The sequence below is a fragment of the Excalfactoria chinensis genome, chromosome 11 (assembly GCF_039878825.1).
Source record: "Excalfactoria chinensis isolate bCotChi1 chromosome 11, bCotChi1.hap2, whole genome shotgun sequence".
NCBI lineage: Eukaryota > Metazoa > Chordata > Aves > Galliformes > Phasianidae > Excalfactoria > Excalfactoria chinensis.
Genome location: NC_092835.1, coordinates 7,972,306 through 8,000,092, shown reverse-complemented (window position 1 = coordinate 8,000,092; position 27,787 = coordinate 7,972,306). Strand labels below are relative to the sequence as shown.

The window sequence follows — 27,787 nt, the reverse complement described above, 5'->3', positions numbered from 1 at the left end:
TGGAGTTTCCTCATGGCAATTGGCAGAGAAGGAATCAAACTTTTTTCCAAGCTTTCCTTTTTATGAGTGCCGTATCTGTGGGATTTTGTAAAGTGCTACAATAATCTTGGAAATATATTTGGGTGGTGATCACTGGCAGGGAAAGGAAGTGGCAGGGATGGTCATGGTAGCACACAGCACCGTCTTCTTTATGAAACTCACAAATGCAACAAAAATCCAAACTTGAGAGTGACTTTTATGTAGTCAGAGGAACAAAGAAAAAGTACAGTAGAGAAATATTAAAAGAAAATATCCAGTGCAAATGTCTTTATACGATGGAAATTGATACAGCATTCCTTAAAATAGCTTTATAAAACAAGCTTGAAAACAGCAATTACAGATAATACTATCTGGGTGATGCTTACCAAAGTACTTTATTTACTACACTAAATAGTTTCATAACTAACTTTACCTGGTGATTGCCAATACATTAATTACTGATGAAAACCCTAAATAGTAAGTAGTATTAGTTAGAATTCTTTATAATATACTAACATGTGGAACCTCAGTAACATATACTGTTGGCTGGATTAAGCAAAACAGTAGAAAATGGCACATTTACAAATAAAACCAAGGCTGTCATCCCCAAATTTACTTTTTTCTGTAGGGGATCTGATCCAAAGGTGATGTGATCGATGGGCTGGGTGTTACTTAGCTTTCTCTGTTCATATTTGAAAATGTTAGTGATTTGAATCATTGATGATAGTATATGTTTGTGTCTAGCAGGGGTTTTTGTATACATCTTTCTATAGTTGTGTGGACTGATAGGGGACTGCATTATTGTGCATTGCTGTCTCCTGCCACAAAAGTACTGTGGGGAATGGAGAGGACACAAACAAATGAGAAGGAAAATAACAAGGTTCCACTACATTGTTTTAGGAAGGAAAAATAGAAAGATTTAGTGTTACGTGGTTAGCTCCCAAATTTAAATAATCAAATCATCTAAACTAATACATACAGCTGTAGCACAGATTCTGCAAAACTGAGTGTTGGTGTGGTAGGGCTCTGTTCCTGCTGAAAACAGGAATCTGCGTTGACAGAAACCAGAGACAGGCTGTTGTCCTAAGAGACCCACTTCTAACAAGCCTTTGGCTGGGTAACGTCTGGCATGGGAAATTCCTTTCTGTTCGTTGTGCAGCTCTTCATCAGGCATGAAGCTGAACACATGCTTACCATGGACAGAACAGTTGCCGCTCCAAAACCTTGCTTACATTTGTGGCTCTCTTATGCAGACAAATGTGTAGGTGTGTAGTATCCTGGTTTGCAACTCTACAATATTTTCCTAGGTGGAAAATACCCGTTTTACAGTACCTGCTTAGAAAAAAATCGAAACAGTTTCACAGTAATGAGGCCCGTCCTTTGTCCCTGAAATAGTACATTTCCTTTAATAATGTTGAATAAAAAACTTACTCAACCTTTTTAGAGATCCAGAGAGACCTATGCTGCTATCCAGAAAGATTTACAGTACTGGAGTCTTGACATTCCCCTGATGTCCACATTTCCTGCCCTGCAGGATACGTTCCATTGAGTAACACTGAGGTCCTATTTACAGAAAGAAAAAACAATTTTGCTGGTAGCTAGAGGAAATTCTAGCACTCCAGAAAGGTGCCTGAAATCATCATCAGGCTGTTAAAAATGAGAGATGAAACCAGACTATGCCTCTAAAAATCCTGTCTAATTTTATCTGCAGTAACTCATGTATGTAGTCAAAGACTATAAAGCTAGAATAATTAATAGATTGGAAAGAAGGAAAGATCTTGCCTCTTTTTGAAAGTGATGGAATTGTTTCTAATGTTAAGTGATAAACCATATGTTCCTTCTTTTCTCTGCTGGGTAAGCATAAGCGTGGTGTATCAATAAAGATGTTACTGTCAGGCCAGGCAGTCTGGAGATGCAGGAGGTTATAAAAACATTCTTTCCCACTGTCACCAAACCTGTGTGTTTCAGCGGGTCATCCTGAGTGCGTACTGATGAAAGCAGCACAGGACGAGAGGAATGAAGGAGAAACCAGAGACAACACCACTTTATGAGGAGAAGGATCTGTTGAGGCAGGGAGAGGAGTCATGTCCTAGGAGGTTCTGGGTCCTCAGGCAGCATTTTTGGGGGAAGAACAGAACGCTGGCAAAAAGAGCAGTGCTGGGGAAGCCAGTACTTTATTTGTATGCTTTGTTTTATCCCTACTGCTATCAGGTTTTCTTGTGTCTGATTGAAATCCTAGTACTGCCTGGGTGAAGAGCTGTGAATTCTTCAGTGGCCATTGGCAGGCTCTTGATAACTATCTGTAGAGGAAGGGAGAAAATTTGTGGCTAATGTGAACTTAATACACAAAATCTTCACTTGGTTCTGATCCATACAGCTCAGCTAACATTTTAAACCTGGGTCCCCAGTCATTTAGGAAGTCATAATCAATATCTGAGTCTGAGGAGCCTGATTCCAAAGAACTGAGAGATTCTGCAATGGACTCGGCCCCTTCGTAGCCGTAAATGTGAAGCGTGTCATATGGCAACAGATCCCTGTCATTGTCAGCTTCATCCTTCTTAACCTCAATCATCATTTCCATTTCTCCAGCGCCAGAAGTTGTATTTCCAGGAGGTTTTTGGACCTGTGCATATGCGGAGGGCACCACTTCTGGCTTTATACCATTCTTGCGCACAGAGTTGAGCACAGACACATCATAGCTGGTGGTGTCCATTTCACCGCCACCTTCTTCATCATAAGTGACAAGCTGCTCGTGGATCTCTGCCACGTTCCTCCTGAGACCACTCAGATCCTTCTTGTGTCTCTTCCTTAGAAGAATTAGCAGTGCAATCACTGCGAAGGAAATGTATGTGAGCAATTGGAAGTAGAAAAGTAACAGAGTAAAACAAATTGCATTTTAGACATGTTGCATAACAGACATGCATTTCAGGGCTTTGTCCAAAGTTTTTTTAGATATTTATTTAAAAAAAAAAAAAGACAAAAAAGCTTTAAATACTGCTAGTTTGTAGGATTTGTATGTTCTCAAAGCAGTTCTCTGTCTGCAAGGATTTCACAACTGACTTTTGGGCTGGCATCACAGGTGCAAATGCATAGTGTTGCATGTGCACTGAAGGGTTCTATCGATGGTTGCCTCGAGGTGGTACGTACATATCTAGTGCCAGGCATCAAATGCTGCTTGCATTTGGTAGCTGCAAAGGACGCCTCTTCTCAGGCAATACAAGAATGTTGCCCAGTCTATGATAGATTACAAATAAGCAAATAGATGCTGTCCTTCTTATTTATGAATTCATGTGTACATGTTCACAGTACTGCTTAAAAAGTTTCCAGAGTAGTTTAGCCTTTGGAAACAGGAATACTGTTGTTATTGCCTCAGTACAATTTTCCTTTTTATAGCTGCATGTGAGCCTACTAACACTAAATCAAGTGTATTATGCGTACATGCGGTGACCTTTCCAATGAGCCAGCCTTTCCAATAGAATGAGCATGCTTGTAGTTGGAACTGCGCTAACAGGCCAAATAGAGCAAGTGGAATGTATCAAATAGTTAGAGCTTTTCTGCCTTCATGACCATTTTGTAGCCACAAAGCTTTTTTGGACCTCAATTAAGAAAAAAAAAATCCAAAAATAAATTCCCACATCTTGAAGAACGTTACCAAAGTCTGATAACTTACCAAGGATTGTGAAGATACAGATGAAAATTGCCACCAGTGCTTGTACACTAACTCCAACTTGTTTAGCTCTTTCCTCGCAAAAAGTGAAGTCGCCTTTTTCATTACACTTGCAGACACTGATAACAAGTGTGTTTGTGCTGCTGAGCTCAGGATCGCCGTTGTCTGAGATGATGACAGGCAGGTAGTGGATTTTGGCAAGTTCGCGATTAAACTGTCCATACTTGACAGTGATATTAGCTGTGTTATCTGGAAGAAGTAGCAATAGTTAATTAAGTGATAATCTCTACCTGTTTTTCCTTGTAGATTATAAGTAATTTGATACACCTTTGCCTTTGACAGAGCAAGCCCTTGGGGAACCCAGTGAAGCTTGGGTGGCAACATCTTTCTCAGTAGGTTAAGCCTTTCAAAATGTCTGCTTAGCTCTGGTGGCCCAATTGTAGGGCATTGCTACAGCCTTCCTCCCCCCTGAGCTGCTGTCTCACTGTGGCTGAGAAAATGCATTTCAGGGATACGCTACCATAGTTCTCAATCAAGGAGAAGTTGCTATCTTCTGTGGTTAGGGAGTATCTGAAGAAACCTCTAGGTGATATTTCATCCTTGTCAGTAGCTGAAATCCTGATGATTACCTATAAAGGTAAGATGGGAGAGGTCATAAATTCCAGTATACATTGAGTGATAAAAACTCTTGGAGTGTGTAAGTTAGTGCTGAGCTGTGTATACTGTATAACTGAAAACCTCAACCTGAGATACATTAGATGTATAAAGTATAAAGACATGTATGATTATGTCCCAAAGGTAATTTGAAAATTAAATTAAAGGCGAAATAGTACCTTGCATGTTCTAATAGATTATTTCATCAGATTTCAATTGTGAAAAAATCTCTTAATTAATCTAACATTATATATATATGCTATGCAAGTATTTTCTTGCATCTGAGATGAAACATCTAAGCCCACAAGTATTACTGCTAGCAGTGCACACAGATACTCTCATCAATAAATACAATAGTAATGACACAATTAGCAATGTTTCTCTTAGTGTTTCTTGTAGTGTTTGGGAACGGTTTTGTTCTCTCTGTCAACATCCATGTGATACAGTGGAATTACTAACATTTGCTATGCAAGGTTGCTTTACTTTGCAATCTAATTGGTAATGCCCAGAGTACATACTGTACATGCTTAAAAGCATATATAATGTACATACTTAAAAGCCCACAGGGGAACTGTGCAGCCAGCCCATATGTGCTTAAGGAAGAACATTCCTCCTGCCTCACCTTCCCTGGCGCAGCATTTTCGCACACTCTGGGTTCCTCAGGATAAACAAGCTCTGGAGCATTATCGTTTTCATCGATGACTATGACGTGAACTTGTGCGTGTGATTCTCTGTCAGAAAGACGGCCTGAAATGACAGCAGTGGCAACACACTGGCTGGAGTCTAGATGCTGTACAGCCCTTCCCATGGATTGCGCCCACCTCTGTGACTGTTACATGCCAAATATGAGGAACTCCTAACTCCATCACTCATTTCAGCTTTTCCTTTGACAGACGCAGATATTATTCTCAAAACTCTCATACTGGGGTAAACAGTGAAGAGCTTTGAAGAAGAAAATGACAGTTCATTATGGCTCTCAGATTCTTCATTCTCTGTGATTGTGGTATCCCTTGTTCCCTGGCTCTAAGGCCACAGGCACAGAGTGCCCAGTACTATTCAATATCCTTCACTTAGCAGAAGAGTCCGGCCCCTGCCAGTCCAACTGGGAACTGCTCCAGCTCACTCCTCCTCCTAAACCCAGTGGAGCCATGTATAAATATCTGGGGAGCTTGGTGGGCATGTTCTGTAGCTCTGTGTGAATGGGGAAACTGGCTGGGATACCTCTGCTGCAAACATAGTTTTCTGCCTGTTCCCCAAGCTTCTTCCTCTCCTCATGCCTCTGTCATTCCTTTCGACAAGCTGAAAGTATTTCTGTGATAGCAAGGGGCCAAGTCTTAGAAGTGTTTGATCTATTTGTAGGTACTCATTTGATTTGGAAGATTGCTGTGCAAACCCTGCAAGCATCCATTTCATTTGTAGCTTAGTGGAAAGAAGCTGTCAGGTTGTGGCTTTCCTTCCTGATAAGGCACAGTCCGGCTGTAAAGTCACCCACTGATTTCTTTCAAGTAAGGAAATGGTAGCACTTACCATCCTCCAGGATTTCCTGGGCTGCCACAGTGATGTTGTATGAAGAGCTGAATTCTCTATCGAGGGGCTTAGGAAGGTGAATAATTCCAGAAGCAGATACTCTAACATAGTCTCCATTAGGACTAGCTCTTCGTCGAACAAATCTGTGTTATTTAAAAAGAAGTGCATCAATACAGGAGTTAAAATATTGTGTTTCACTTCAGTTCTTTGTAGGAAAAGGCCAGAGAGTAGTTTTATAAAAAATTACATTGATGTCAAGACCAGGGATATTGGTGAGGCTGCATCTTGAGTACTGTGTTCAGTTTTGGGCCCCTCATTTCAAGAAAGACATTGAGGCCCTGGAATGTGTCCAGAGAAGGGCGATGAAACTGGTGAAGGGTCTGGAGCACAAGTCTTATCAAGAGCAGCTGAGTGAGCTGAGATTGTGTGGTCTGGAGAAGAGGAGGCTCGGGGGAGACCTCATTGCACTCTACAACTTCCTGAAGGGAGGTTGTGATGAGGACAGGCTTGGCCTCTTCTCCCAGGCAACAAACAGGACCCAAGGAAATGGCTGCAAGTTGTACCAGAAGAGGTTTAGATCAGACATAAGGAAAAACATTTTCTCTCAGAGTGGTCAGGCACTGGAATGGCTGCCCAGGGAGGTAGTGGAGTTACTGTTCCTGGCAGTGTTCGACAGGTGTCTGGATGAGGAGCTATGAGATATGGTTTAGTAGCTTGTGGTAGCAGTACTAATGGAAGGATGGTTGGACTAGGTGTGCTTGTAGGTCCTTTCCAATCTTGTGATTCAGAACATTTCCCTAAATTTATGCAAGCTGTGAGAGTATAACATATCCCTCTGCAAGGTTCCTGGATTATGGGCTTTTGCTGTTTTAAGAAGTCTATTTTCTTTTCCTTACGAAGCACATACTCACGAAAGTTGTTACAATAAAAATTTAAACAGTAGATTATTGTAACCATGGGAAGATATCCAAGATTATGTATTTAAATGTACAAATGTTTTATTCGTGAGTTTATGTGTATAAGTAACATGTTTGTGTTTGTTGGTTGTTATATATATCCATAGCTGCAGTGGCTGAAAAGTCAGATTGGATTTTTTCTTTTGCTTGCACATGTCTGAAAAATAAGGTCAGTGTCTCAATTCTCCATCAAATTCTTGGAATCATTAGCAAATTCTCTACTTAAAAATAGAACCTCTAAAGCTGGTGTTGCGTTACCTGATTTCCCGTTTAGCTGCGTCGGGGTCGTATGCCTGAACGGAGCCGAGTGTTTTTATTTCAGGATCATTCTCCCGTACTTTAAATTCATACTGCTGTTTGGCAAAGACAGGAGGCTCATCTACATCTGTAACTTCAATGGTAATTGTTGAAATGCTCTTGGAGCCACCAGGTTTGTAGTAGGCAGTGTTAACGTTCTGATCAGTTGCTTCGATGTCAAACCTGTACTCTGCTACTTTCTCAAAGTCCAGGGGCTAGAAGAAAGACAAACATAGATGTTCTTTGGTGATGGCTAGGGAAAATTAGCTAACTCTGCAAAGTAAATGTCTGTGCTGTTGTTGGGATTATAAACACACTCTGAAATTCGCTGTAGTTAATCATGGTGGCTGTGTTTTTGTTTGAATAGACATTGCACATGGAAATGACAGTGCTTATTTATCAGTTGAAACTGTATCTCACCTGACTGTATATTTAAAACTCTGATGTACATGCGTGCCTGACGGTGTGTTGCAAGACAGTGGGGCAAGCTTTGCCCACTGCCTGGTGAAGGCAATCTGAGTATTACAGTAATTTATAGTCCTCCATCTTTTTTTTTCACCATAAATCAATGAAATCAATGAAATTTAGGCTTGGAAGTGCTCTGCTTAGTGCAGGAATGTTCCTTGGTGCAAATTAAGCAGGTTTGAGAATTAAAAAACAAACTGCAAACCGTAATAGAGGCTTGGGAGAGCCTGGGTCCTCTTAAGCAAGAGTTACCAGGAAGTAGTTGGGAAGCTTTCAACACTCAGAGGTGAGACAGGGAAGCAGGATGTGGCTCAGGAGGGAGCAACGCTAGATGGCAAAGAGCACTTCTAGAGGAGGGGTCAAGTGTACGTGTTCACATTCCTGCTCTGGTTTCCCTTTGACTGCAGAAGAGAAAGATTTGATTCTTTGATTTAGTCAACTCAACTCTTGCATTCACAGACTGTTAGGAGCATCCAAATATCCAGAATTTGGGGGGAGCCTAAAGCATGTAGCCTGCACATCTGTCGTAATCCCCATTGCACTCTGCAGCAATTGCAGATCCCAGTTTTGGCAGGTGAAACAGGCTGGTAAATCACCTGCTCTTCTCTCAGGGCTTACAGAATGAGGTGTTCAGGTTGAATGCCTTTTGTGCCGTGGCTTTCATGCATTTCCATTTTTTCCCAATGCTGGCCCCACACTGAATCAAACATTTGTTAAACATGGAAAAACAAAATCACATCTTTCTTTGTTTCTGGGAAAAGTACCTTCTTTGGTCTAATGATTCCTTCATTGGTGAATGGATTTGCTACAATTTCGAAGGTGTCCCTGTAATCTCCTCTGACAAAAATGTATTTTGTATGTCTGTGTTGTGGTTCATCGATATCTTCAACTTCAACTCGGCCAACTTCTCCTCCTACTGAAACGTTCTCAGGAACTTTAAAGTGAAATGATGCTGTTTAAAAAAAAAAATCAACAAAGAGGTCATAATGATGGTGCACATGGAACAAGTCAGAACTTGAAGTTTTTTCTTAGTTCATAGATGGGCACACAGAGGATGGTTGAGAATTCAGTGTTATTAGTTTCTACAGACAGTGCTTACATGTTTTTTTTTTTTAATTACTTCTCAAAATTGTCAGGTTTCATTATAAAGTTACCAAAGTTAATACTGATTTTTACTTTCTGCTTTAGATACGCGCCTACCAGGAAATGAAGCCAGTGCTGAAAAGCAGAAAGCCGTCTGAATATGTAAGAATCTTTTGTTCACTTTTAAGGAAAATTGAATCGTGATGCCTAATGTATATTTCTTTTATTCATGTCAGCTCTTGGTTTCCAAATGATGCTTCCCTGACAGTATACTTACGGTGCTTGAATACTGGGAAGTTGTCATTGATATCTGTTAACCTGATAATGACTGTAGCTGTGCTTGACTCCCCGGTTAGCCCTAGAGCATCTTTTGCTTTAACAATAATTTCATATGTTGATTGAGTCTCTCTGTCCAAATCAGCTCTGGCTGTGGAAATCACACCTTTAAAAAATAATATTGAATATGATTAGATTTTGTAACATTTTCACGTCTTAATTTTGAGAGCAAGTTTTTACCTTATGCCACACATTTGCCTTTAAGTAGCAGTTTTACAGTTATATTTTTCTAAAACTATTAGAAATGATGAAATATTTGGGAGATTTTGTACAGTAGATTTCTTTAAACTTATCTTTGCTGCTCAGAAACCAGCTGATAATGTCTAAGCTTGGTCACTACAGCACCTGGAGTGCATGTCTGATCACCTCCTTATCTGCTTTAGTTGTTCCAGAGAACCAGCTTACGAGAGATAATGAGTTTATTTTTCTATCTGGACAAACTTTAAACAAAAGAAGTTTAGGAGAGCAAAGGTTTGAGTTACTGATTAGAAACCAGAAACAAACTTTCAAAATCAGCCTAATAAGATGCATTGTTTGTATGTACTGACTTGCTCCAGGTTTCTGCTAACTTGAGAAGTGGGTAACCCATCCCTCCTGTGCCAAGTCTGCAAAGCTGTAGGGCATTTTCTTGTGTTGTAGTTACCATCTGCCCTTTGCTTTTAAAGCGTATTTGTCAGCTATTCTTTAGGAGTGCTGTTTCTTAATTTATTCCTCTTATTCAGTTTGGTCAAAGGACTGATATGCATGCTGAACTGAAAACGTAGACATATTGGCTCCTAGTTGGTCTTTTAATCAGTAGGAATCACCTGACCTGATCATGTCATTTACCTCGTGGTACCTACAATCATGCCTTTATTGGTTCATTTTCAGATGTAGTCAGTGACACTGTGTTAGTGTGAATGAAAAATCTTTCCAAATTACAGCTGAAACTAAATTCTTGGTGTAATTATCTCCCTTGTCCTGAAAGAAGATGGCTTAAAATAGTATTTTCTTGAAAGCATAAGGTCAACATTTGACACTTGCATATCTGACCTACCAGAATCATCAACTGTGAAATATTCATTTCCTTTAATGATTTGGTAGGTAACTGTGGCATGACCTGCAACTGTTGGGTCATCAGCATCTTCAGCTGTCACTTTGGTAACTGAGGTTCCTAGAAAAGGATTATTGAACAGCACATTTAGTATAAATTTTGCTTTTTAGCCAAGGAAAGAATTGAAAACAAGTAATGGAAGAACCTTACCTAATCGTGACATTTCTGGGACAGATCCATTGAATACCTTTTGTACAAAAATGGGAGCATTGTCATTAATATCATAAACCTTGATAATAAATTTAGATGGTGGTTCCAGTGATCGGTTGTTTCTTCTGTCAATAATGTGTGCTGTCAGCTCATACTCTGCTTTCTTTTCTCTGTCCAACCTCTCAAAAGCATATATGTCGCCGTCATACCCTTGTACTTTAAAGATGGTGTTGGCAGATTCACCTTCAATAATATACATAGCATTCTTGTTCCCTGCACTCGACGTGAGCTAGAAAGTATATTTCAAAGAGATAAAAGTGAGCTGTGGCTTCAGAATATAAAACAGTTTCTACTAGAAGATACACATAAACATGACCTCTTATTCAGACTCAGTTTGAAACCATTGGGAATTTTGATGACAGCTGGCATATTACTGGACAAACCAGCAGTGCAGAGTAGGGTGAAACATGCATCCAGACTGAAACCTGTTTGCTTATATATCAGAAATGTTTTATTTTAAGGTTATGCCTCACATTTCCTAAAGATATAAATAGTTCATGCAGTTACAGATAAAAATTGTCAGCCTCATTGTGTCAGAAATGTAGGTACCACTACATGGAGCTACTCTCGTTGGCAAATAATCTTTGGAATGTAGCAGAATTCTAAGTGGAATTTTGCTTGGATTTCACGGAATGACAGAAACAAATCCTTATTCACAGCTACTGACAAACATTATTTAGCATTTTTCTTCATTGTTTGCCATTTAGCAGAATTCCTGCCATAGCTGACAGCTTTCTTGTGTTTAGTCAAGTGTCATTTCTTCATAGTCGGTCTTTATGGTTATGGCAGTGAAATTAAGTTTTCACTCCACAGAGTTTCAAATTTAAGATTGCATTGTATGAAAAAAGGGTGGGGTAAAAGTTAAAACAAATCTGTTTTTATGTGTAATTTAACCCAGTCCCAAGTGGTTTTGTACATTATTATTTCTTTTAATCTGGACGTAATCTGATGATTCTTTCCTATTTATGCTCCTCTAAGAACACTGCTAGAAAGTTTAGAACATAATTTTCTGTGCACTATATCAGCATTCTTGTTTCAGCAAGCTATTTATCAATAATGGTTGGGTTTGACCAGGATTTTCTAGTCTTTTGTTACGGACATTATCATAAATTGCAGCTGTTTGGTATTCAGGATTTGATTTATCCTGTAGTTGTCATTTACTGTTGAACATTCTTTCATTTATTTTTTCTGTTTTGAAATGTGCTATTAAAATTCTCCTTTCTCATTCCACACATTTAATCATGCTTCTAACTGCTGGTGCTGCTGAACAACAGCTTGTGACTCCAGGGATGTAACAGGAGAAAGAATCTCACCCTTGTCTCAAAGACAGTACAGCCTTTGTTTTCTTTCTCAATTTCTATCTACTTATTTGGTATGAAAGGTACAGCTTCCAAGGTTGCCTTTGCTAAATCTAAGGATGAACATGCAAATTGAAGCCTCCAAGGTCATCAAAGACAAAATCCAGATGTATCAGCATGTTCCTGCAGCTGTCACTCGGTTTGGCCATGCTGATGCTGTGGCCTTTTAAAAGGATTTATCAAGTGTTCAATCCTGCAAATGCAATGCACTGTACACAGACAGTGCAAAAGTAATCAGACGCATTCCGCTTTTGAAAGACCACAGAGCACAGTACAAAGTGAATTACTCTTATTTAGGACAGCACCAGGAATAAAAACGCTCTCCTCAATCTGCTGCTGAATTGGTCTGAAATGAAACAGAGATATCCTGTGGTAGCTGAGTACCCGGTGGCCTCCTTTCTCTCTCTCGTGCTTTCTGCCAATGAGCAGCACTGATCCAGAAAGGTCTGTTTCACTTTACCATAACAGCCTTGACAGATGCTGATTGTTGCACATGGAAGGAAAATGTAGAACTGCATTTATCCGAGAAGTGTCAAAGTAGTTCAATTTGAAAGACTAGACTGGGAGAACTTTATCTGGGTGATGTGCAGTTAATCACAGGATTTTATGAGCACTGCCCTGAAGAAGATGAGATTGCGGTCAGGTCAATGCTTGTTATTGCTTTCAAAAACTGTTTTCCTTCACTTTGTGAAACAAATTTTTTGATTGTGTAACAGTACTGCTAAACTGCACTTTACTTTTGTGCTCGTGCTGAGGGACGTAAGCTATGTGTTCTTTAATACATATGTTTTTATTAGCTGATCTCCCAGGTTTTAGAAAGAGCTGCCAGAAAAACATTGATATACATCAGCTGCCAGACCTTCTTCTTTACTCTGCGCCTCCATACAGTGCAGTTGTTTCTCCACTGCAGATGCTCCATGCTTGCCATTCTCTAAAATTTATCTGTATTCTTCAAAAGAATTATAATTCCTTTGATGCTGCTCTTGATTCACTCTGCACTCATTTTAGGATTGTAACGTTACTACATCAGTCCCATTTCTATTTGCCATTTTTCCCCTTTAATTCAGCTAAGCTGCAAAGAAGTAATAACTTCTCTGGATACTCGTTTGCTCTCTGCATTTCCAGTCATTCTCTGCTAAGAGGCTGCTGTTTACCTTGCCAACGTGATGTGGTAATGGTGAATCAATCTCTTCCCTGATATGCATTCGGTTCCATATCCAGTCTCTCTTAAGTCGTTTATGACTGGTATTGTTTGAAGAAAAGTTTTGTTTTGTTTTCTGATTTTCTTTATAAGAGAATGCCGGAGCCAGGAACAGTGAGAAAAGCAGAATAAGCTTCTTCATCTTCTTCTGAGCCTAGGGAGTAATAGAAAGCATGAGAACCGTGTAAATAACAACAGAATCAGATTAATCAGAGAAAGCATGCATGGAAGTGCAAATTGAATTTCCTGCTAGAGGATGGTTTGATTGCTTTCTGTATGTCTTTCAATCTGCCTTAGAATCAAAAATTGAAATATCAGGCACAAAACCTTTCACAACACAAAACAGTTCCAAACAGATGATTCGGCAACCGTAAAAAGCACTAAAAAATTGAATAAGTAAAAAAAGCAAGTTTTTAAAGCTACCATAAAACTCAGCATCCTCTTGAGCTACCACAGTTCATCTGAAGAGAACATTCAGTAGCAAAGATGACCCTTTGTGCGTTTCAGAAAGTGTAGTTTGGCTACTGGCTCATAGCTCATGGGAGGGAGCTGACCTGGGAAGCAACACCAAGGCTGAGCCAGATCAAAGTTCATGTTAACTCAACTTGAAATGAAACGTTAGAGTCTGACAAACAGAAATGCAATGTTTTGACATGACCTGACACAAAATATGCTGTAGTCAATATCTTCATATAGAAACTATTGATTTGAAATAAAACTTCTTTTTTTTGTTGTTGTTGTTGATGGAAAAAATGATTAATATGGAATTTTCAATCAATTCCAAGTACAATGTAGCAAATTATCTTGCTCAGAGAGCTTGTTTATTGCATCAGTTCCTTGTCTCTTAAAAAAGGCACAAATTTATTCATTTATCTCTTATTCTTAGCTCTTAGCACATACTGAAGAGTAATTCATAAAATTACTTTCAGGCGAAGCCCTTTTTTTTACATCATGAGTTTATATTAGCAAACTTTAGGCCTGGTTATCAGATTGAGTTCATTTCATGTAGAAAAACTGATTCATTTTTCCACTAAATTTTTCCTTTGCAAAGTAAAGCACTGTCAGGGAACTTAAGCGCTCCAATAATCAGACACTAAATTACACAGAAATGGCTTTCCATTAGCTTTTAGGAGCTGTCAGCACATACATCAAGAGTAAAAGTTAATTGTGATAGAGAAGTTGAAATCACGCATGTTGTTAGATATGAGATTAAATTAATATCTTTGGCATGATTTGTTGGCATTTTCAAAATCACACTTTGCTAATTAGGTAATCAGTGTTACCCTGTGGTGCAGCATCATTATCAGTAAAAGGATTTATTTACTGTGAAATTTTGCTCTCTTTACAGTTGTGCATGACCTGCAGAATGTTGTGATGTGTAAGAGATGACTAAATAGCTGCCTTCGAAACTGCTTTTTAATAGCTGAGCTGTGGTTTGTTCAGTTTTAGGGATTTATATAAAAGTTTGTGAATCAGCTATTTCTTTCTCTTCTGTGCATTTACTTTGGCTTTATTTTATCTTATTTGTAGAAAAAAACGAGTAAGATATAGTTGTTTTGCTTTATTTTATCAGTATATCCCAAATATTTTACAGCTGGAACTGTCAGGCACTGAATTTGATGCTGCTGTGCTCCGTCTTTTGTTCATAAAGTTACAAAACATGGTAACCAAAGGAAAACCATTTGGCTGAAGTGAGCTGGTACAGTCTGTACTTCAGGAAAAACAGATGGTAGTGTTTCAGCTGCCATTTCCTCTCATTGCTGTGGTCCTGTGGGATCTCATGGATTTTTGCTGTGATGAGGTTAGCAGGTGAAGCTGAGGACAGCACTGCCTACTTGAGCTGCCATTCGTTTCACTGCAACTAATACATTTACAGACCTGCAGAAAGCATTTTTAGCTCAAATGTCAAGTCTTGATTAAAGCATACTTTATAGATCCTCTCGGATCTGTGGCTTTGTTCATCACAGTATTTCAGACTGCCCTTTATTGGCAGCACATACAGACACTTTGGAAGCAGGGTCCTGCTGCACTCCGACCCTTGCCAATAATTCAAACTTTTTTTTTTTTAATTTAAGCAAGGACTGTAAGTGTTCCTTCAAGTTAGCAGGGAATGGCTTATTCAAATACTTCTTGTTATGCTCTTAAATTTTCTTACAGCTGATGATATTTTTTCCACCAGCATTATTCATTTTATGTATTGAGTTATTTCAGCAAATAACTTGGTCTGCAGGGTACTGTAGACATTTAACTGAGAAATGTTGGTGTTCAGACTGATTTATAAGACACCTGATACATACAGTGTAGTTTTTTCTTGCAGATTGGCAGTAATTATTAAAGAAAAAATCAAGAGAAGATGCAGGCAATACTGTACTGATTAAAGTTTGTATTTTGCGGGTTATTAGTAATCAAACAAGTCTGATGATAAATAGTGTTCTTTCAATGAAAATACATTTGATGGAATATTCTAATGAAGATTTGTTATTTTTTTTTTCCCTGGTATTTCCCTCTTACTTGCTTAATTCTTGCTCTGAAATTACCTCTTCATGCTTATATGAGGTTAGGTTAATTAGTTACAAATCTTGTTCTGTGCTTGTATGTTAAGTAGAACTTAAACCACATTTCTACATGAAGACTTCAATAAATATGCAGACATCTGTAGCTAAACTGATGTGTTAATCAGATTACGGTCTTGTACTAATCTTAGACAGCTTTTGTTTTGTGGCACTTGAGGTGAATTCCAGGCAAGACAGAAGTAATGATGTGGAATATCAGAGGAATTTGCTTGGAAGTCACTAATATACACCAGGGAAGAAATAGGCCCTTCTTGATCCCCTGTAATACCTCTTTACATGTTTTTGTTTATATTGTTCAGATAATTTGCATACCTGATTGTTACAAAAAGCTGGAAGCTAAATGATTATTGATTGTTGAGCTGGAAACTTAATGATTATTTTTGTTTACAGTATCGTAGTTGGAATCTGAACAATGTAAATGAAAATGAAAAATCCCCTAAGAAATGGAGAGTTTCATCAGGGTGAAAAAAAAAAAACCAACAAAATGACTGATAAGTGAATAATACAAGACAGGTTATATTCTGTTCTGCACTACTGGCAATGTTGCTGGTTCTGGCTGTCAGTCAAATCCCAGCTGTCCCACCTGCAGCAGTGTAAATGTGGGGAACACTGAATGCCTGTAGTTCTGCATTCAGTCAGTTGTGATTAACACAGAGATCGAAGGAGAGCATTTGGCTCAGCTGCAGTTGTCCTGGTCGGGGGTGCAGCCCTGCCCCCCCATCTCCTGTTCATCCTGTGGGGATTTTAGGTGATGTTCTATTGGGCCTGGCTCCTGGAGGGGAGTCTGTATTATCACAGGTATGGTCATAAGCCTTTCCCTGTCCCGTCCCCAGGTAGCTCTGTGTGAAAATTCTGCTGAATTTGCCAGCTCTTCAAACTTAGATGTTGTTCAGGTGCAAACATTTTACTTTGATTCAAGATCTGGACACTTGCTATTCTTAATGAAGCTACATTAGATTTAATGAGTGCAGGTTGACTCACTGTCAGCTAACAAAACAACTGCCTTACAGAGTCCAGTTTTACTGTTACTTACTCATTTATACAATGTATAAGACCAAAGGTGAAGGTCCCAATACAGTAGGCAGTGAGAAATAGAAAAGTAACTACCAAATGTGAGGAAGATAAATAATCTTCTTTGCAGTGCCTGTAGATTAATGCATGCTATGCGTGCTTTGCAGAAGGAGCATGGTTGGTAAGCAGGCAAAACATGATTAGAAGAAAGTAGCCCTAGCTGTACTTACTGCTACATTTCAGGGACTGCAAATGGCTGTGCTAACATGAATAGATAAAGCCTTCTCAGATCTCTGTGAAAAGTACTGCTGCTAGATGAAAAGCTGTATCCCTTTCAAAAGGTACCTTTGAAGCACAGAGGACTTAAATTTCTTTGCCATCTCCTGTCATGGACTGAGGTCAGCACTAACAGCAGACCTGGATTTTTTTCTCCCAATTTTTTTGATCTCCTAATTAGACAACATTGCTCTAACCTGCTCTGACAAACCCGGAGAGACAAGGCAGCAAAGTAATCACACAGATAGAATTGTTACCTGCACTGCATGCTCTGAGTGGCTTCTAAATTGCAAAAACGCAGTCCTCCTTTGCTCCAGTGAGTTTACAGTGTGAGAATAGTTAAGGACACATAGTGAGTTCAGTGGGAATGGGAACCACATCTTCGACCTTCAGTGACACATTGGGAGATTGTGCAACATTTAACTTGGAGCGAGCATTTCTTGTTACCCTTTGTGTAAATTATTCCTCTGCGCTTCTCTTGTTTCTGATTAAAGCTGTCTTGTCACATACTCTCCACAATGTACAATAATTCATTCTAAAGTGGGTCTTTCCTGAGAACATTGTGCTGCTTTTTGGTTTCCAGCTTATTGAGCTGATGTAAATGTGCCTGGTGCCTGGCTGCCTAGTATTATGGTGTTGATTGTCCTTATGTCGGCTTTATACACCTGAGAAGTGGCTTCCACTGATGACTAAACAGCCAGGAGCACAAATGCCTACCTGAAAACTGATTATAAAATGACTTTTTATATGCATGATAGTACCTTCAAGTAAATAGCCACTTTGATGACTAAACAATCTGGAGTGCAAATGCCTGCCTGAAAGCTGATTATTAAATGGCATTTTATACTTGTGATAGTAGCTTTGAATGAACAGCCGCTTCAGCAGTATTTTAACCAAATGTGCAACTGCAAAAAAACCCCCACGTCACTCTGTGTTGTGTGAGCACTGTATTCTGTATTCTCTGTATTCTTAGCATTGGAGCTCTGCAGTGGAGCTGAGGAGGTTGTTCTGTGTCTGATTTTGGCCCCCAGTTTGTCTCCTCATGTTTTTTCTGAAGAAAAAAAAACTATATTTTTCATCCTGTATGTTCTTTCTGATTTCAGCTCTGCGTTTCTGGTGAGTCTGGGGAAAATAACGATTTTTCTCCTGTCTCTTCAGCATACCAAACAATTCTCTCTTAGGTGGTAGGAAATACAGCTGCAATACATACAGCTTCAATACAGTTGGAGTCCTTGGCCAGGACAGACACTTCTTTCATAAATGAAAAAAATGTTTATTTGTTGTTATTTATAGTCCCTTTAAACAATAATAACCACGAATATGGTGTGTATGTTGAAGATTCATTCCTTTTGATTAGATGACAAGATGGCAAGACAGGGTTTCTGGTCTTTTAGTTGTTTCTGACACAAAATTAGGTAAAAATGGAGGAGGCAAGCACTGATATTGGCCTTTAAAAAAATACATATATATTTTTTAAGGAACAAAATTACCTCAACACCAATGAATGAATAGTCATGCACTAAGGATGGTGAAAAGCAGTAATGAAACCTACGCTAATGCCCTCCCAGAGCTTCCTGACTGCTTTGCTTGCATTTCAGCAAGTGACCTGCTGACTTGGGGGTTTAAGAGCTGTGGGAAGTACTGAGGAAGGCTGTGAACTGAAAATATGATCAAAGAGGGCATTTCCTGTAAAGTTTAGAGAAATCTGTGCAGAAGAAAGTTATAAGAGGTCACAGTGATCCCCTCTGTTGAGTGTACAGATTTGCATTTTGTTTGCTAGTAGTCACCTCACCACAAATCTGAAAGAGAAGCAAGATGTGTCAGCTGCACAGCTGATCTTGCATGTGTAAATTCTCCTGGCTTCACTGGAGTGTCTTTTACATCAGTGATGTGCCTGATAATGTTAGCTAGGTAGATTAACAAAACCAAGGCCATCAGTATGAGTGGGAGAAGAATAGCCTGCAGGAGGCTCTGCTTGTGATCTGCGAACAACAGCGCAGTGTTATGGATGCAGTCACCCATTATAGCAGGCAGGAAACACTGTTTCATGCTACTCTGTCTTGACTGGGCTTTTCTGGGCACAGAAGAGTCTTTTGGAAGAGTTTATGTCTGTCTCTGTCTGCCAGTCACTGCCCAGCAGCTGTACTGAAGGGGCAGCGACCTGCTGCTGAGTAGGGTCACATCTCATTTGGTTTTAAAAGTGGCTCTTGACTGTAACGAGAGAGGAATTATGCCACTGTGGACAAGCAAGTGATAGCAGACACTGAGGTTAAGTGCTTTTTGTCTTCAGTATCAACTAAGAACAGCAAATCTTAAGGGAATCTTTACCATAAGTTATCTCCTTGAGATACTTGGGCCATAATTCATGCTGTTTCTGAAGTCCAGAGAAGGTTGATTTTTTTTTTTTTTTTTTTTTTTTCTTTTTTTTCTCTTTTTACTTGAAGTCCCAAAGCTGTAGGATGGGAGCTTCAAAAATTGCTTGCACTGCTTTGAATCTGACCCCTTATATACAGGCATAACCTCCAGGACAAAAAGAAACGATTTTGTTGGAGGTACTACTTTAACTCAAATAGTGTTCCTTACAGAACTACCTGTTACAGGGATCCTGGTAACTATCAATAGAATTGTAACATCTACGGCCTGTTAGCAAGACAGAATCACAATCACAGAAATCCTTCCCAGATAGAGATTTTTTTGAGAGCTCAGAGTCAAGCCTATGGGATGCTCAGGCACCAAGGCCCACAAAAGCAGGAGGGCATTTAACTTGTGTTCATTTCTCTCAGTTTCTAGCGTGCTTTTGAAAAACATACAAAAACATGTTTGTGGTTTGGAGAGTGCTGTCTGTGTTCTTGTATTACTCCCACCTGACAAAGAATGGATTAGTTGTAGAACTATTGACTGTGTGTTGCTAGTGTAGGTTTGGACTTGATTTCCTATTCACAGATAGACACTTGTTTGGCTTAGATCTATCTACATTCCACACATACTGTGAATCAGCTCTGATTTGGAGGTTCTAGAAAACCTCAAACAGTACCATTTTCTGGAATAGTTTGGAAGAGATCATAGAATGATAGAATCATTTGAGATGGAAGGGACCCTTAAAGGTCATCTAGTCCAACTCCATCGGGTGCTCACAGCCCGGTCCAGTCCGGCCTTGAGTATCTTCAGGGACAGGACTTCCACCACCTCCCTGGGCAACCAGTGCCAGTGTTTTACTGCTCCTAGCATAAAAAATGCTTTTCTTGTATCTGATCGAAATCTCCCATAAAACGATCTCCCTGTGTCTTATCACAACAGACCTTGCACAACAGTCTGTCCCCTAGGCTGATGCTTTGTGCCTGGTTGTACTGCGTTCTTTGTGAGTAATGTGTCATTTTAGATACCTCCAGGGATCTGAAACGTTTCTGCTTATGGAAATGAATGCTGTACATGATGTAATAAAACATGTGACTGCATTTCTGCATACCTGTTCAGTATGTATGAAATTTTGCAAGTTTCATATTGGCCAGGGGTAGTTTTTTTTTTAGTTTTTTTTTTTTTTTTTAACATGGTATGTCAGAAGTTGTAAATAGTTCTCAAACCAAGAAGGACTACTTCTGTGATGCTTGTGCACATGCTATGATTCCTGTTCTGATCCTGAAGTAACACATTTTCCTGTTATCTGCGGTAATATGGTTTTTATCCGAGTTTCTTACTTGCAACTCTGATAATTGAGAAGTAAATTAAATACATGTTTTAATTTGTGGGCTGGTCTCTTCATGGACTTTGAGGAAGCATTATTTTTGGAGTAAATAAATAGTTTTTGAGTCGTTCCTGTTGTTGACATGACAGTGGTGCATTATTCATGCAAAGGTTGTTTGCTGTGGTGAGGATGACATTTATGATGGACGCAAAACGATACTTTGATAGCATTAAAATGAGCAAAATGGACACTGACTGGTTTCTGCTATTCTATCCAGATTGCTAGTGCAGTGTAGTTGTTGCTTTAATGGATGACTGTTTTCCTTTTATAAATGCATCCAGGTATGTCTAGACAGTAATCCAGCAGCCTTAGTGAAAATGTTGGCCTTCACCTCTCTCAGGAGACAAATACTCATAAAGGTCTGTTACACCACACTGAATTATTAGGTGAGTTTTAAGAATCTTCCTCATTTCACACTGTCAGCATGCAGATCATGTATCATACCAGGTGCAGAATCAGTGTCTCTACTCATTTTTCACAATAATGTTATTTGTCATCATGGAGGCTGTAGAGAGACTTGAGAACTGAAAATCTGAAACTGAGATGGTACTTGAATCACTGAAATGCTTCTGTTTGGTGCTGCTGAAGAGTTCTCATGATGGGCTTGGTGCTGTAGTCATATAATGCTTTAGTACAGATGCTTTCACTAAAGTGACCCCAAATTGATTTAGAGTGCTTTAAATATACAGTAAGTGGAGTAAGTGCAGCGATCTTTTGATGCTTGTTCGTGATTCATAAGGAGATTATTAAACCAATTTATGATGCTTGTATAACAAATAAATATAGTATTGTAAATGGAAGATATAGGCTTTCTCTTATATGTTGACAGCATGGACAACATTGCGTTTAAGGCCTTAAGCAACTCTCCTGTATCTGTGTACAGCTATGAGGGTCAAATGACACTTAAGGCGAAGAAGTATTCTGGATTTAGTGAGCACTTTCAAGCTTCTAAGTGGAGTTTGCATTTCTGGAACAGAATATTACCACCTCATGTAATCATGCCACCATCACACGGAACTCTGTGCTTTGTTGATTTAGAGGGTACAATTTCCTTAAACTAGCAAGCTCATAGGATCCATGAGTAATATTATTTCTTTGCTCCCCAGATGTTGCTGGAGTGAAACTAACAATTAAGTGACAGAATATTTGTTCTTGGATGCATGTCTTTTGATGACAGTTGCCAAATGCTGTTGAAATCTGAGCTATTTAGAGGGTTTTACTTTGCTTTAAATATAGTCCTTCTGTTCTGAAATAACAATAGCTAATAACATGAGTGGAATAAACCCTGTGTGCAGTTTGGAAGACAAGCATTTTTTCCCCTATGAATTATTTGTCCAAAACAGAAAGAGGAAAGCATTTCCCATCCAGGTAATTACTGATAAGGGCAAATGCTGAAAATGGTGATGAAGTACCAGCATTATAGACAGGCGAATAACCTGTTCTCATACACACATCCAAAAAGTACGTAGTTTCAGTCATAATCATGCTGTTTGGTGTACTTGTCTCTGAGATGAGTCTCACTCATGCTGCAGAAGGACTGAGTCTCCATCAGTCTTGTTGGCACGACCTGAAGTGTCTGTGGATGTTTCTCCTTTCTTTCAGCCAGTTAATGATTGTGTACCCTTCTCTGGTAGGAGAGGTGGAGATGTGGGTGCTGGCAGCTGTTCCCTTAGACTGCATTGTCTGATTTTGGGGAGTGGGGCTTGGGTTAGAAGGGGGCAGGAGAATCCTCCAGTATTTACTAGGCTCATCCCCTTTCAGAGATGGAATGGTTCTGATGAGGTGTTAGTGATTGCTAAAAAGATTCCTCAAGCATCTCCAACCAGAGGCTTTGTTTTCTACAATAAACTGTGTGCACATTTCAGAATCAATCTGCTTTGATTCTGCCCCTGGACAGCTCAGCTGTACACAGAGATTAGCGGAAGCTGTCACTGAATGTTTAGGAGTTTGTCCAAGCTAGAACAAAATAAGATGACTCTGAGAATAATATATTATAGAGCTTTTCTACTTTCCTTTTGTTTCCACATAAAGCCTTCATATCAGAGAGGCTTCTTGGCACAGAGCTCTGACTGAGTTGGTTTGATTAAGGAAAAGTCCCCATCATTTGAGGCACTGCATGCAACAACAACAGCAACAAATATATATATATATTCAAAGTACAACATAACTGTGTTTGCAGAAGATGGAATTTTCTTTTCATCTTTCTCAACTAAAGCTCAGGAGCAGAAGTGTCTGTCTCTAACCCGAGCATCATGGGCAGGTCACTGTAGCTGATATTTATCGTGCTAGCAGTAATCTGAAGCGGAGAAAACATCTTAGTTGTATATGTGTGCCAATTCCTTGGACTGGATTATTCTACTCAGTAACCTGATGCATTGATATTTCTTCTGAAAATTAATTTTGTGGCAGATAAAGAAAGCACACACACATAAATCTCTTATTTTCTGGCTGGGCAAAAGGCTAAAACAACAGGGTGTGTCTGGATCTGTTTTGTTTGGTTATTAGTATTCAGTGTTTTTCCCCCTTTTTAAATGTCTAATTCAAATGTCAGTTCATTCTTCTCTATTTCCTGCCCTTATTCAACTAGAGTTCCAGACCAGGCTTAATTAACTTCAAGACCTTTTCTGCCAACCCCTATAGTTAAAGTCTTTTCCTGGAACATTTCCATTGTTAAAATCCCCATGTGTTGTGACATGATACAAATGATATTATTGCTGCTCTTATGAATTTACAATGAGCCTTTCGATGTTTTTACTTACAGTTTAGCTCTCAGAGTCAGGGAAATCTCAGCTTCAAATCCAAATAAAACTAGGGAAACAAATTTCCAGCTTACAGTGCTAAAAAAGCCAAGCTAGGAAATTCATTTCTCAGATGCAGGGAAGTTTAAAAAGTTAAGGAAAGCTGTCCTATGTTTTATAACTTCTTTTAGAGCTAGACTGCTCTCTGTTAGGTTTTGTTTCCATCTGGAAATGGCAGTGACTTACTGCAGTTTTGCTACTTGAACCAAGCTACAGTGCTAAGTGCTGGCAGTGCTGTTGTATATACATTGTGTAAGTCTCTGTGGAAGTGACAGAAGTGAGAGCTGAGGGCTTTCATCAGGCTGATGCCCCTGCAAGGAGCCAGACACTGCAGTCCTGCTGGGGCTTGGCATGGGAACACCCGGAATGTTGGTGCAGGGCAGCCTGGCTGCTTGGGAAGCTCCCATTCCCAGCAGAACTGCTCTTCGTGGCTCTGCTTCCTGAATCTGAGGTGCAGTGGAGGTATTCCCTATGCTGAGGTGGAAATTTTTACTCTCCCGAGTTAGCAGCTGTTTTATTGGAGTGTTCATTTAATGAAGCTGAAGATCAGTCCATACAAGGCAGGTCATAATGCTTTCTATTTCACACAAGGAAAATGGTGCAGTGTATTCCACAGACAAGTGTACTGCTTTCTTCCCATTAGAATCTTGAGTCATCTCCAAGTGCAGTTACTGGACGACGCAGCTGTACTAATCCTGAACTTACCAGTGCTGCTGCTGGCACTGGAAATCTGGTGTGCAGAGCAAGTCTGTTTGCTCCCACTGTTGTACTTTTAAAAGGAACTTACTCTCTGCTTTCTTCCTTGATTCTCAATTTCCACTTGGATATGTTTCTTAGTTGGGGTGCATTGGTAATTTAGATGATATTACAATATGCATAGCACAGCAATATTTGTTTGTTTTAATGAAAGGACTAACAGAACTGAATAAACAGGCACCATGTACTATTTTGATGTAGATTCATAAATAAGGTGGTGAAAAAAAAAATCCAATACCTTATTAGTTGTATGGATTGGTTGGTGTAGCCCTAGCAAGACCGAACTAGTTCTCATTCAGACATTTCTTACTTATCTGAAAGACGGTGACGATTAAATCCAGTAAGATACTGCAAATCTCAACATTCAGGTGCAGAACATGAGGTCCTACAAAAGGAAAGAGGAAGCTACCCTAGAATTGTGCCTGTGGAGACTCTGGCTTTGAAGCAGAACTCGGCACAGGAATATTTCCCATCAATGGCAGGATTTCCTGTCATTTGCACGACAGCAGCATTAGGCCCTTAGTCTCCTGAAGCAGCATGCTTTAAGGTACACTTTGCACTCCTAGAGAGGATTTCCAGAACACAAATTCAGAACAGATACCATCATAAAAGGAAGGGGAAAGACTGCTCCTGCCAGAGCATTACTCAGAAATGTGGACAAAGACAGAAGGAATTTGGCTGTATCTTCCACGCATACCATGGAAGTGGGATTTCCCTTTATACTGTCCTGCACAATAAGGACAGGGGTCTGTGTGTGCTGTAGATAACCTGTTTGCGCTCTGTGGGTGTCAGGAGGAGTCAGGAGGTGGTGCCAAACAGTTGGTATGGGAGCAGAGGAGGGTGCAGGGAGCACAGCAGTGGGGGCAGAGCTGGATGGAGTGCTGCTGATTCGTGAAGGCTGATAGTGGGCTTTTTAAAACAGCGTGTTACAAAACCAGGAGCACTGGCCTTTCTGTATTTTGGAACAAGAAAAACCTGCAGTGTGTACCAGTGACTACGCCTGTCTTCCTTCTGAAAAATCAGCCATTTCTCAGGATGAACCCTCCACCCTTTCACAGACAACTCTTTCACATGTAGCTCCTTATCTTGTATGGAACGGCTCAGCTGTCCTTATCTAGAGAAATCTGCCTGAGTGCCCATCTTCCTGCCCACAACTTTCTCCTTATGGCTGTGAGTTGGCCATCTCTGTCCTAGTGAGTCACCAGTTTACACAGATAGTCACTCTTCGCTCTGCTCTAAAGTAGAAGGGCTGCACTGGGTGGGATTTTTGATTAGTAAAGCCCCAAAGGCAGCAAGAAGAAAGACATTTGTTTTTTAAAAAAATGCAGAGAAATATTTTCATTTTCAGCATTTTCAACACATTTCTCACAGGCAGAGGAATCCCATTTTCTTCTTGGCACAAACATATGAATCTCTGGCTTAAAATGGTAGAACCTGAGTCAAAACCAGAGTGATGAACACACAACAACTGGTTACCTCTGCTCTGTGAACCTCCGCTTCTTTAGAAATGATGAAGTATTGGCTAGCCTAGTGTGAGCCTGTACTTCTGTACAAATGTGACCTGACCAAAAGAAGATTTTTTTGAAAAGATTGTCTACTTTTCATTTGAAATATTAATTCACGTATTGACTTGTGGATGCATAATGCAATCCTTTGTTTTGTACCAGCTATAAACCAGGGGAGCCTTTAAACCAGGGATTTTTACCTATATCCTGTTTTCAGCTGTTTCATCCAACAGAGGCAGGATGTGAAACAAACCTGTTTTCTTTTGGCAGAAAACCTGTTAACTCTTTCAGTGGAGCCTTCTCTACCTGGGTTCTCTCGATAGCCCTGAGCCCAGCAATGTGCAAGCTGCAGGTTTGGAATGACACACAGCTGTCCCACAGCATGCTTTCAATGTTAGCATTTGCTTTATAATGTCTAAATAACAGTTTTATGGTCTTATGTTAAAGAGTAGAGTGTTGGGTAGTACTTAGTGTGGTGTGGCAGTAACGCTCTCAAAAATGACTGAGTTTATGAACAAACCAGTTTATCTTTTGCTTTTCATTTCATTTATGCATTGTTGTAACTTCACATGCAGCTCTGCAGTGCACTGTGCTATTCTGAGGCATTCATACGCTAAATTAAAGCTGTGTCCTTTTCTCCTGATGGTCACTCTTTATTTAAGGACAGAAAGTCACTTCTCAGGATATCCATCTCAGATAAATTACAAGTCAGCATTTCTGCTGTATGTTTCTGGTACACTGAGTGTTGTTACAAGGTGCAAATTAACTGGAGATGAGAAGTTTTTGTAAATCATTGGAACAACCTTGCTTTTGTCTAGTTCTTTTTCCTGCATGAACATTTGTATTACTGCATGCTTTTACAAATGCTGATGTGCTGATGTATAATCAGTGGGGGCAGGAGCACATTGATTAGCTGCACCTTCGTTAACTGCAGTAGCAACCAACTTTCAGTGTTTTCAGTAGATGAGAATAGAACAGAAATTAATCTTCTCCCGTATCTTTTTTCCCTGCATTTCTTTCCTTCCTTTATTTTTATTACAGTGTGACAACCAGCACAGGAAGGTACTGTGCACACTGGCAGTTCCACTGTTGCAGAATAGAAAAAGCAGTATCAGTTTATCTCTTATGTATAAATGCTTCATCTTTGCAAGCTGTACAGCACACTTGTTGGCTCAGGGGCTTGCTGCACTGTCTTTAGGAAAACGTAAGTCTTTTCAACCAACTTTTTGCATCAAGGAACTGTTTGTTAAATACCTTGTTGAAACAAACAAAAAGAAAAGGTGTGTTTTGGACCTCTGAGATCAAGAAACTTCTCAAGTACGAATTGCTGGTGTTCTGGAACAGGAGCTGTAAATCTGATTGCCCAGGGTTGGGACTTAGAAGACCAAGGCACTGAAATGTTGACCTGAACTCTCCCTCCAACCCTAAGCACCCTCAGCATGGCTGAGGGATGGCTGGTAAAAGTGGGGGCTTGCCGTTTTCTTTGGGCTGGTCATATAAAACCATAGCAGCTTTTCAAACGCCAAGGGCAGACCTCCCTTTGCTGGAGCACACTGACCACAGCATAGCGTACACCTGCTTACTACTAAGCCTGTAACGTCCATGCTGCAAATGGAATTGTTTCATAAAGGGCTTACAGCTGCCGTTTGCAATATCATTTCAGTCCTTCTTCCATTGTGAATGAACACTGGAAACAAAATCTAAATATTACAGAACTACAAAAAAAGCATAATGTGTTTTTTTCTGTTACATGACCCTGGAATGTTGTGGCATAGCCCAGGAAATCTAGAGATTTTCCTCTTCCAGTGTAAACTGTGAACAGCTCTGCTGTTGTCCTCCCTTACTTTTAAGTTCTATCAATATTAGGCCCAAAGGATGCTGTAGATATGTATAAAATTCATAGCCTAACCACCGGTATATCTTAAATTATTTAAAGCAGTAGAAGACATTTTTGGTGCAGATAAAAAATAACTGCAATTACCTCCACAGCTGAAAGATGGCAAATACTATTTATTCCTTACCTGTGTCAGAGTTGGTAGAGCTTCAGTTTGTTCCCAAATGAGGCAAACTAAATTCAGCGGTGTCCCAAAACATTAAGCAGTACATAGAAAAAGAAGAACAAACAGAAAAATCCACTTCACTTTTCGTTGAGCAATACTGGGAGTGTTCAGCAACCCAATCTCCAAGGTTTTCCAGCTGGAATCCGCCTTTTCCCATCCTGCATCCCGGCATCCTGTTATTGTTCCAAGTCTTAGTAATAC

The 27,787-nt window shown here is 39.7% G+C and overlaps 1 protein-coding gene across 1 annotated transcript; it reads right to left on the bottom strand.

Annotated features, from left to right (window-relative positions):
• Positions 1-217: 217 nt before the first annotated feature.
• On the bottom strand, positions 218-27,737 carry CDH5 (cadherin 5). Its single transcript, XM_072346407.1, has 12 exons — positions 27,548-27,737; positions 12,819-13,019; positions 10,247-10,535; positions 10,040-10,156; positions 8,945-9,109; positions 8,349-8,536; positions 7,081-7,334; positions 5,867-6,009; positions 4,962-5,086; positions 4,206-4,314; positions 3,689-3,934; positions 218-2,850 (listed from the first exon to the last, which is right to left on the bottom strand). Exons 2-12 carry the CDS (start codon positions 13,005-13,007, stop codon positions 2,357-2,359), a joined length of 2,319 nt encoding a protein of 772 aa, XP_072202508.1. The 5' UTR covers positions 13,008-13,019; positions 27,548-27,737; the 3' UTR covers positions 218-2,356.
• Between the last annotated feature and the right edge of the window lie 50 nt (positions 27,738-27,787).

Bases quoted from the DNA above. Each gene is read 5' to 3' on its own strand.
- CDH5 (XM_072346407.1), bottom strand. From the start codon at position 13,007: ATGAAGAAGCTTATTCTGCTTTTCTCACTGTTCCTGGCTCCGGCATTC. The intron at 10,157-10,246 runs GTAAGGTTCTTC...ATCCTTTTCTAG, and splicing joins CCCAGAAATGTCACGATTAG to GAACCTCAGTTACCAAAGTG. The intron at 6,010-7,080 runs GTAACGCAACAC...TAAATAACACAG, and splicing joins GCAGCTAAACGGGAAATCAG to ATTTGTTCGACGAAGAGCTA.